Source organism: Aplysia californica, unplaced genomic scaffold (genome assembly GCF_000002075.1).
Source record: "Aplysia californica isolate F4 #8 unplaced genomic scaffold, AplCal3.0 scaffold00040, whole genome shotgun sequence".
Taxonomy (NCBI): Eukaryota; Metazoa; Mollusca; class Gastropoda; order Aplysiida; family Aplysiidae; genus Aplysia; species Aplysia californica.
In genome coordinates, this window is record NW_004797310.1 from 976,149 (window position 1) to 986,863 (window position 10,715).

Here is a 10,715-nt window from a genome sequence, read left to right on the forward strand (position 1 = left end):
CGCTGTCTCACATATATTCAACCCCCACCCTTCCATTCTCTCTCTCTCTCTCTCTTTCTCTCTCTCTCTCTCTCTCTCTCTCTCTCTCTCTCTCTCTCTCTCTCTCTCTCTTTCTCTCTCTGTCAGGATCTAAAAATGCATTTCTTTTGGGAGGGATTTCCAAATCTTGGAGGACTGGGAAGAAAAAGACTTTCCAGCTAACTTATCGACCGTAAACTGAGCATTCTCATAAGATTTCCATTTGCGAATCCCACCTGTCTTTATATAGTGCATGACTCAACAAAATCTTGTGTGTTTTCTTGCTCATGTGCTTGTGGCATTAAAGAACAATTTCGTATTCTACTGTATCTTTCAGTAGTAGCCAATGTAGCTTAATCAGTGTCCCACCCAGCAGCTTCTTCATTGCGCAAGTTGAACTAAAATTTTATTATGATATCAAGGACTTCTCAGTGAATGGTTCTTACCTTTTGCTATTGCCAGCTTACTTGGGGTGTTGAAGTTATACCTTTTACTCCGTAAAATTCCCTGAAGAAAACAGAATTATATAATGTTTTAGCAATTGTCATTGCTATACAAGAAAATGCAGTACACATTTTCTCTCAAAGATGTCTGCCACGCAACAGCATACTTTCCATCCTCACCTCATTCCACCCACCTTTCCAGCTCATCTTATTTCTCATTCACCTTTAACTGTATGTCTGTTTGTTCGTGTGTCTGTGTGTCTATCTGTGTGTCTGTATGTCTGTATCGAAGTCTGTCTATCTCTCTATCTCTGTCCCTCTTTGTCTGCCTGTCTATATGTATCTGCATCAGTCTGTCTGTGTGTCTGTCTGTCTCGCCTTCTATCTATCTATCTATCTATCTATCTATCTATCTATCTATCTATCTATCTATCTATCTATCTATCTATCTATCTATCTCCCCTTTTCACTTCTTTTCCCCTTTTCATTCTCTCTCAAATTCAAACACACAAAAGGAGAAATAAATGCCTGACAATACAGTTTCACAAACAAGTACCGTAATACAACTGTGAAACTAACCTCCAAGGACCCTCTAGAACAGAACTCCCGGACACTGCAGATTCCACCCTGACTGACCATACCGTAGAAGCGAGCCACACAAACATGGCTGATGATGTCTTTCATCCACAGAATCTTTAGCTTTCGAGAAATGTTCATGTTGACGTTGTAAACTCCAAGGTCCTTTATGGCTACCAGCTTGTTGTTTAGTTGGCCCAACTTTATGAAAGAAAAAAAAAGACAGACTTCCTTTTAGAAAAGGAGAGAAAGACAGCAAAAGATGAAAAGAAAAAGAATGCAGGGAAATGTAATGTACGAGTATAGAGGCTTGAAAATGAGAGTTCATGTCAAGGTAAACATTTGCACACAAAAAATACACACGCACTGATGCACACACACATACACACACACACACACACACACACACACACACACAGACACACGCACACATACACACACACACACACACACACACTCAAACAGACACACACATTCACATATGCACACACATACACTTATACCTCTTGAAAGATGAATATCTGGGGAGCTTTTAAAGCTCTCAGCCCACTTGGCTCAGTCCAAAAGATAACTTTGTGAGGCTTTTAAAGCAACTTCCAGTGTAATGAATTAAAGCGTTAAGAACGTAACGTCACTTTTGATCTCAACCTTTTCAGTTTCATCTACATTCTTCCCACGCGCCTCTCACTAGATCTAGTTGTTGTCTGGTGTAGTAAACTTCAGCAGGAAGTAAAAAGTTGAACTTCAGATCAGAAATTTTGAAAAACCAGCAGGCAACTACCTCTGGGATCGAACAGGGAGAACCCAAAAAGAAAAAGGAGGATCAGAATTGCATCTCAATAAACCAAGCCAAAACAACCCCCCCTCGCCCACAAAAAGCACTCACCATATAACCGGCTTGAGAAAAGACAGCGCTCTCATTCACGGTCTCTAGCGTCATCAGAGACTCCGCACCCAGACCATTGCTTCCAGGAATGGGCGATGACGTCAGCTGTTTTGGCTTGAAACCGTTCTCTGCACCATCCTCGTCGAGTTCGCTTGCTGAATCTTTCAGATTTGTCTCTCTGATTACTTCCAAGGTATCGTCCCTCAGTCCGGACAGCGATTTCGTCCCGTTGACGTTGTCTGTACTTTTCTGGTGCTGTTTCCACGAGGTATCGATAATGACAATATCGCCCATGTTGATCCGCCACTCGTTTCTGAAGACAAAGAATTTTTGGAATGTAAAGTACTGTTACGAAGTGAGATTAAAATAAAAACATACCTTTCTCTTTAAAAATCCATATTTCTTTCTTTTTACGTCTGTTTGCGTATTCGTTCTTCCTTGTTAAACATTTGGAGTCTTCTGTGTGCTTCCGCGTTGATTTACCGTCAGCTCCCTCCCTTCAATGTTTAATCTAGCTAATGTCTACGCACTTTCTTTACTTGAACCTTTCCGTCATTCTTTCTCCATTTACAATCAGTCTTCTGTGTTATTTGCTTGGTCTTGGGAAACGAAGGGAAACGGGTAACATGGAAGGGACTGGTGGTTTTTTAAATGATCGCTGGATAGCTTGATGGTGCAGAATAGAAAAGGAAAGTAAAACTAGTAGGACAATGATTGATATACAAATAGATAGATACGGAAATAGTTTGAGAGGAGATATAGCTGATAGGCATTGCGAAAAGGAAGAAATGGAGGGGGGGGGGGAATAGAATGAAAATACAGAAAATTGTCTGGCTTATAGTGACAGAAATAGATAGATGGATGAATGGATGGATGGATGGATGGATGGATGGATGGATGGATGGATGGATGGATGAATAGATAGAGAGATGGAGAGAGATAGACAGATAGATAGATAGATAGATAGATAGATAGATAGATAGATAGATAGATAGATAGAAGGGATGGGTTGATAGGGATATACAGTTTGTCACCTGAGGAGTCCTCTGTAGATGATGATCTTGTGTCTGGCCATATACAGCAGCAGCAACAACAAGATGATGACGAGGAGAGGCACGGACACAGACACAGGGATATACCACGTCTGCAAGGTTTTAGTGTTAGTTTTAGAGAAAAAAAATGTCGGTACTTGAAATACATCATCATCATCATCCAGTGCCAGATCTGCGACAGACATCTGTGATCATGGTTCTCTATTCATTCCTTTGCTCTGATGCTCTGAAAAAAGGTCCTTTTCCCTGGTCTTACACATTTGTTTAGGTTCCCTAAGTATGTTGTTCGTTCTGGGTCTATCCCTGCCTCGCTTGCCCTCAATTTTGCCAGTGAAAGCTAGATGTTCAAGACCCTTATGTCTATTCAGGTGTCCCAAAAACTGTATTTGTCGTTTCCTGATTGTTTTTAACATTGAGCGTCCCACGTGGGCTTCACCAAGCACTACCTCATTTGATTTCTTCTCCTTCCACGATACTCTTTGCATACGATACATATAGGTCTTATAAGTGTCGAAGATTAGAGCCCCCCCCCCTTGGGGTAGTGCCACTGACTGTAGTGTCTTTAGGCTATTCCCGAAGGGGGCACATTTCTCGTTCAAGAACAGTAGAATAGTAAATGGGCTGATTCATGTCACGCTCATAACTGTGCCTGATCTACAACAGGGAACTGCTGCTTTTTCTTTCCTAATCCTTATTATTGTCCTTTTTCCTCTACTTCTTTTGTATGTTTGTCACTCTCTTGTGACCTGCTATTTCCGGGGTGCCTTGATAGTCGAAGCTGACCTTGTGCTGTTGAAGCTAGAGAGGTGAGCAGAATAAGTCTGATTACCTGTAAAGGCTTCTCTGTTGACGCCCACCCCTTGGCGCTAATATGACCTTATGCAGTTGCGAGCGCCGTAAAACCCTCTACTATAAAAAATAATGAAGATTAGAGGTGTTACTACTAGGGAATGACGAACAAAGAAAAGGAGAAGAGATGAGGACGATATATTTTTATGTGGAAAAATGAGCAAACCATACAAGCGCACCTGCCAACAAACCACCGTCTATAAAGAGACAAGAAAAGAAAATAAGATGTGGACAAAGACAGTGCTTCATTATCAGATTCAATCACTACATCTGATGCCAAATGTTCCACAGAAATCAACCGGAAAATCGCAATAGCTAAAGATAGCTTCAATAAAAGAAGTCCAATCCTGATAAATACAAACATCTCAATGTCTACTAGATAAAATCAGGGTTCTGAAAGGCTATGTGTGATAAACCTTTTATTTGGCTGTAAATATTAGACAATTACCAGAGACAGTGAAAAAAAAAAGAATAGACGCAACATTAATGTGGTTTATCGGGGGACTTTTGAGAATTTCAAGGACAGAAAAGAAATCATGCAATGTAATAATGAATGAAGTCCAGGGGGTCTGCTCATAATGAGAACAACTACGAAGCCACAAAATGCAGTTTTTAGGACAATTAATTCGACATTAGGGCTCTCAACTTCTTCCTCAAGCTGGAGAGATAGAAGGCAAATGAGGCAGAGACAGACCCAGAAAAACTTACTTGGAAAATCTGAAGAGATGGGTGACGCGGAAACAGCAGGATAACGTCGGATTTTTTAAAGCATCCGAATGGAAAAATAAATGGAGAACCGCGATCGCTGACGTACGATGACGACGATGATGATGATGATGATGATGATGATGATGATGATGATGATGATGATGATGAAATCATGATTGTAAATGTTTAAGTTTATTTCCACACAATTCAGATAATTTAAAAAATGGGCTGCTTCAACCCTGCCTCCTGGGCCAACCCAGAAAAATACAAGAAAACAAAGTTATTATATTTGTTAATGTAGGGTAAGACAAACCTCTCTTAAAATACACCATCTTCATTAGAAACATTTAGAAAATGCATCAATACGCTATAAAATGACCATTTACTCATCTGACGAAGGAAAATAAAATTTTTAATGAGATACAATACGACTAAAAATAGAAAGATGCCACTTTGTAAGGCGAGTTTCATCATCTTTACGACCCCACCGTAATTTAGAGGGTGTTTATTCTTTGTACGATCTTGTTGCCTCATAATGATCTGCTGTGCTCAAGACTCTCGGAGCTCTTAATAGGATTACAGAGCAAGCATAAAAGCGTAGTGATTGAAGTCTCCAAGGCAGCTGAAGGATTGATTATCCTCGAGGCATTCGCTTCGCATTCCCTTTAGGCATCGTTCTTTTGTAAGGTAGAAAGACTGACAGTCAAAGGTCAATAATAATGTATTACAGCTGTACACTCAATATGTGACTTTTCACTGATGAGAGGTCTACGCTGAGTGGGCTGTATTATTTCTGTTTAAGTACAATGAAAGTTTTCAAGCCCATGTGTCTAATACGTTTTGACTTTGATTCGTACTGAATTAGAATGTTCGTTATATTGCCTAGTTGAGGAAAAGTTCAGATTATACAAGACAATATCTTACGTGATTACTTTAACTACCGTGCCCTTCTTGCTGTGGTATCTACGAGTGGAGTTGTTTTGCTGCTGCTGTTGTTGTTGTTGTTGTTGTTGTTGTTGTTGTTGTTGTTTTGTTGTAGTTGTTGCTGTTGTTGTTTTTAATGAACCCAGTGGCTTAGAAGTCTAATGACAGTGTTGAAGTGAACGTTACTCTGAAGTACAACCTTCTACATAACGTATACGGATAAAGAAAAAGAAGTAAAATGTATCCAAACCACAGTATTCCTTTCCGTCTTACAATACTCTCTCTCTCTCCCTCCCCCCCTCTCTCTCTCTCTCTCTCTCTCTCTCTCTCTCTCTCTCTCTCTCTCTCTCTCTCTCGTTCCTCTTTCTCTTTTTCTCTCTCGCTATTTCCTTCTCTCTTTCCCTTTCACTCTCTCATACTCTCTCAATCTCTCTCGCTATCCCTCTTTCTTTTTCCCTTTCCCCCTGCTCTCTCACTTTCTCGCCTGCTCTTGCTCGCTTTCGTTTTCTTTCTCTCTCTCTCTCTCTCTCTCTCTCTCTCTCTCTCTCTCTCTCTCTCTCTCTCTCTCTCTCTCTCTCTCTCTCTCTCTCTCTCTCTCTCTCTCTTCTTTGATAGGTCTATCTCCCTCTAGGTGTCTCTATCTATCTATCTATCTATCTATCTATCTATCTATCTATCTATCTATCTATCTATCTATCTATCTATCTATCTATCTATCTATCTATCTATCTATCTATCTATCCTGTACATATCTAATAGTACCTGCTGTGAGGCTTCTTCGGCCTTCTTGGTGTCCAGCACCATGCTGTAGATATTCCGGCCACGACAGGTCATCTTCTTGACCACCAGGTCCATGACCCGCGAGGACACGGCGGGAGACAGGGGAACCATATGGTTATTGACGCACTCGCGTCTAGCAGAAAAAGAAGGGAGGGGGAGGGGATGTTATTTGTCTGTTTTAGTAAGAATTTTACGACACTTGCAAATTAATTAAGTCATATGGTCCCTCTTAAGCACAGGGGGGCTATCCCGAAAAATGCTGCTTTGAGACAATCGAAAGTAAAGTTTTGCCCCTTGTAGAGTTTCTTTTAAAGACAAGGAGAGTTGTCTCTATAACCAAACAAATATAGACCTACACACCAATGAAACCAAACCTCTCCTATAGGTTCACTTTTGGTGTAGGTCAAGAATTCTGGAAACCCGAAATCTGGGTTAGCCCGCTTGTCCTCAAAAGCGGCCATAATTTAAGTGAGGAAGATTTGAGGTGTTACAAGACAGTAACAAACAGAAAAAGAAGGAGGGAGGAATAAGGCAGATAAACAAACAACACCAGAGCACTCGTCAACCACCCCTGTTGTTATTTGACTTCAGTGAGGCCGAGGCGATATACAGAAGTGTAAATCAAATGTAAAGGCGTGAACAAGAATGCTCATTTTTGTGTCTTTATTTTGAGAAGGCTTGCTTCTCCACTTTGGGTATCGATGTTCCATTGATTAAACCTCGGCCCATTAGGCAGTGATGGGAGAGGAGGTTTCTTTGTTTGATTGTTTGTGTAAAGAGAAGCACTTCAACACAATAATGGCCTTTTAGTGCTGGGAAAAATTTTAACAGACAACCAGAAAGAGCAGAGGGAAAGGGAAGAAGTAGGACTTACCAGCGGCACCCTCCAACCACCCGCGGGAGAGGGGGGTGGTGGTCAGGCACAAGCAATAAAAGGGAATTATCACAGGGGAAATCGTGTAATCTTTTAGTCACGACAGAGTCCATTTTGAAGATAACGAGGCAGGATTAGGATGTAGGGGGCAGCAGAATAAAAGTGAGACATAGGTTTGTCTAAACGTGAAGTGTCTCAATAGTTGGGAGTGCCTGAGGAAATCATGTGTAAACTAAAATGCGATAAACGAAATAAGAGATAATTCATTTCTGGTACAGGAAAAAAAAAGAAACGAAAAAATTCACACTTGAGTCGTTCCAGCAGTCATTCACCAGCTTCTCTGCCGTCATATAGCTACTTTAAATCACGGGTGTTTAATAATCCACATTCGCTAGAATGTAGGCCATGAACGATTTTTTGTATTCAGTGATGTTGTGAGCTAAAGTCTTCAAGCTGAAAAAAATGCTCACAGTATAAAATGAGGTCACAATATAGCGGTGGAAAAAAATGCAAACTGAGTATTTTCTTGAGCATGCCAGTTGGTGAGCAGTTTTTCATTCTTCGAAAAGTGTCACCCGACCGAGGGGTATAAATTGACAAGAAGTAACGCTTTCTTCAGTCGAGTGTTTTGAACCAGCGGCCATGCCACGACACAGCGGAGCAAACCGAGAAAGGGCTATCGTCCGATTGCAGGCGGGAGAGAGTCCAACAGATGTCTCTAATGCCATGGGTGTGTCCCTCTCAACAATATGGCGACTCCGAAGATGTTTACAAGTTACCGGAAATACTCGTGATTCGTGATGCTCTCGGAACTGGCCGACCACGAGTGACGTCAGTACGCCAAGATCGTGCCCTTTTGTGGAATCACCTGCGAAACAGCTTCATGTGTGCTACCGAATCGGCCCTAAATCTCGTTGGAAACCATGAGAGAGCCATTTCAGGTCAGACCATGCGCCGCCGGCTCCGAAGGATAACTGCAATGTCGTCGACTTTTAAGACGTGCAGTCCTCTTTGCAAGACATTGGTAGCAACTTTTGGCGTGGGCTCAGCAACATGTGAACTGGAACTGGCGATAGTGGAGAAATGTCCAACTCACAGACGAAAGCCGTTTTTGCGTCAGTCGAGGAGATGGAAGAATCCGGATATGGAGTAGACCCAACCAACGATTTGCTGACAGCAACGTCCTGCAGTTCGACGCATGGGGTGGTCCCAGCATAATGATGTGGGCAACACTTTGGGCCCGTTGTTTTCCAGAACATTGGACCTGGTCAAGGTAATGGTGTTAATTGCACAGCGCTACATCTAACAGGTACGGGCGCCTGGGATCATATTTCATTTCCAACAACACCCGAATCTTATCCTGCAGAAAGGACATTGCTCGACCCCATACTGCAAGAGCTACAGCAGCTTTCTTACAGCAGAACAATGTCAGGGTGCTGCCATGGCCCTCAATGAGCCCAGACCTCAACCCGATCAAACATTTCTGAGACCACATCCAGAGAGAACTAAATCGTTTTCAGCCAAGACCAACAAAAGCACCTCATCTGCAGCGAACCATCACATAAATTGGTGCAAATGTGAACATGGCCATCATTCACAGACTTTTGAGGTCAATGCCAGACAGAGGCCAAGCTGTTGTGAACGCAAATGGCGGGACACACGCTATTGATTCAAAGTTCACGTCACCGACTTATGGACATATCCGTTAACTCCAGTACATCATTTTTCACAGCAAATTCATCTTGTTTTCTCTCCACCGGGACTGTTAATCCTTACAGAAGAATCCTCTTCAATAAATGTGACCAAAAAATAAATAAATTCACAAATTACTAACCAATTTCCTTGTCTTCCTTTATTTTGTATATCACTTGCGTTTCTTTTGTTGTTGAGTATATATTATGTGCATCTAATTCTGCTTTCAAGAAAATAAAAAGTTACGGACTCAAATGCCTGGAGAGTTTCATAAAATAAACCGTGTCTGTTATTTGTGTCTCACTCACATGGCGATCGCATCGCTGTAGAACCACTCTATGTATCTGACCAGCTCTTCCGCTGTCTTGCAGTTTGTCATCGTATACATCCGCACAATAAGATACGTGTAGCCCACCAGTGGGTACGAGATGTCGCCGTAAGGTTCCACCAGGTCTAGGGTCATCCGTTTGTCGAATGCGTACTGGTAGGAAGGTAAAGGGAATAAAACAAAACCAAATAAGTCAAAATTGTTTAACACTGGTATCTGTTGTCGAGGAGAAAATTGGCCGTCTTAGACAGGCTACCGTCTTACACATTGTCATGATAGTTTTACCGGTGGTCGTTAGAGCAGGTTTGACAGTAGATAGAAAGGGTTTCCTCATCTATTGTATTCATTCAAAATTTGGTCAGGTGAGAAATGATTCTACATCATAAATTCGTTTGCATCATTTTCCCATAAAACACTCAGTCTCATTTTCCAAAATTTGAGAAAATTGAAGGAAAAGAGAGTACGCAAATGAGAAGCACGAGGGAGTTCTCATATTTTTCGATTATAAACTAGGGAGGGAATAACGAAATCTAACGAATCTCTACATTGTAAGATGCCCCTTGATGTCTATGTTCGAGTAACAGCTTTATCTGAAAAGCCTCAGAAATTGAAGTGGGCGGTCATGGAAAGACACTGACAATGTGTATTAGTTAAAACAGACACAAGTTAAAATAATATAAAAAAAGACCCAGGCACATCAGTTTTCGCTCTTTTATCAATTTGTCAGAGCTGGATGTTTGACAACTTTTCTTGGCAACTAGTTCATTTCTGTTTGAAGTAAGGCTCTGTATTATGGAGATTTTCAGGATGGTTAACCTTGAACTCTCTTGCTGGACGGATACTAAATGTACTGTTCGCAAAGCAGGATGCATCCCGCGGGTCTTGAGTTTAACTTTACACATGTTTCTTAACAAATAACGACAGTAACAATGAGTCACATGACATACCTGGAAGTCATCCATAGCGCTCTGAACAGACTCCACCGACGGTTCCACAAAGTTACCGGCAATGTTTCTGAGAACGGCGTAATTAAGAGAAGCCGCCACAGAGTCTGGGGAAAATGTACCGTTGTTACTAAACTGGTTTATAGGTAAGTGTTGTTGAATGGTAAATCTAACAACAATAATCAACCACGGTTGATCAGAAATGCAGTTGTGAGTCAACAAGCGTTCAAAATTGTTACCCTCACGATTTTCAGTTTGTGACTACCGTCGTTTTTCCTCCTGTAATCTTCACATTACGTTTGTTAATAAATCTCTCTGCACTCCTTTAGTTATGCATTAAAATGTATTCCTTTCTCACTCTCTCCTTCAACTAAACCTACACCTCTCTCTCGTTCAATCCCTCTTCCCCACTCTCTCTCTCTCTTTCTCTCTCTCTCTCTCTCTCTCCCTTTCTCTCTCTCTCTTTCTCTCTCTCTCTTTCTCTCGCTCTCTATGACTCCCAGTCTCTGTCTGTCAGTCAGTCTGTCTGTCTGTCTGTATGTCTCTCTCTCTGTCTGTCTGTCTGCATGTCTCTGTCTGTCTGTCTGTCTGTCTGTCTGTCTGTCTGTCTGTCTGTCTGTCTCTCTCTCCTCTCTCTCTCT

At 41.6% G+C, this 10,715-nt stretch overlaps 1 protein-coding gene across 1 annotated transcript in view; it reads right to left on the reverse strand.

Moving 5' to 3' along the window:
• The window catches only part of LOC101848644, a 42,301-nt gene that overhangs the window by 3,065 nt on the left and 28,521 nt on the right, over positions 1-10,715 (reverse strand). The window contains exons 6-11 of the mRNA XM_013091535.1: positions 10,078-10,181; positions 9,111-9,283; positions 6,219-6,369; positions 2,958-3,067; positions 1,924-2,236; positions 1,041-1,238 (exon numbers count right to left, since the gene is read on the reverse strand). Coding sequence (XP_012946989.1) covers positions 1,041-1,238; positions 1,924-2,236; positions 2,958-3,067; positions 6,219-6,369; positions 9,111-9,283; positions 10,078-10,181 — 1,049 coding nt within the window. The remainder of the gene's footprint in view (positions 1-1,040; positions 1,239-1,923; positions 2,237-2,957; positions 3,068-6,218; positions 6,370-9,110; positions 9,284-10,077; positions 10,182-10,715) is intronic.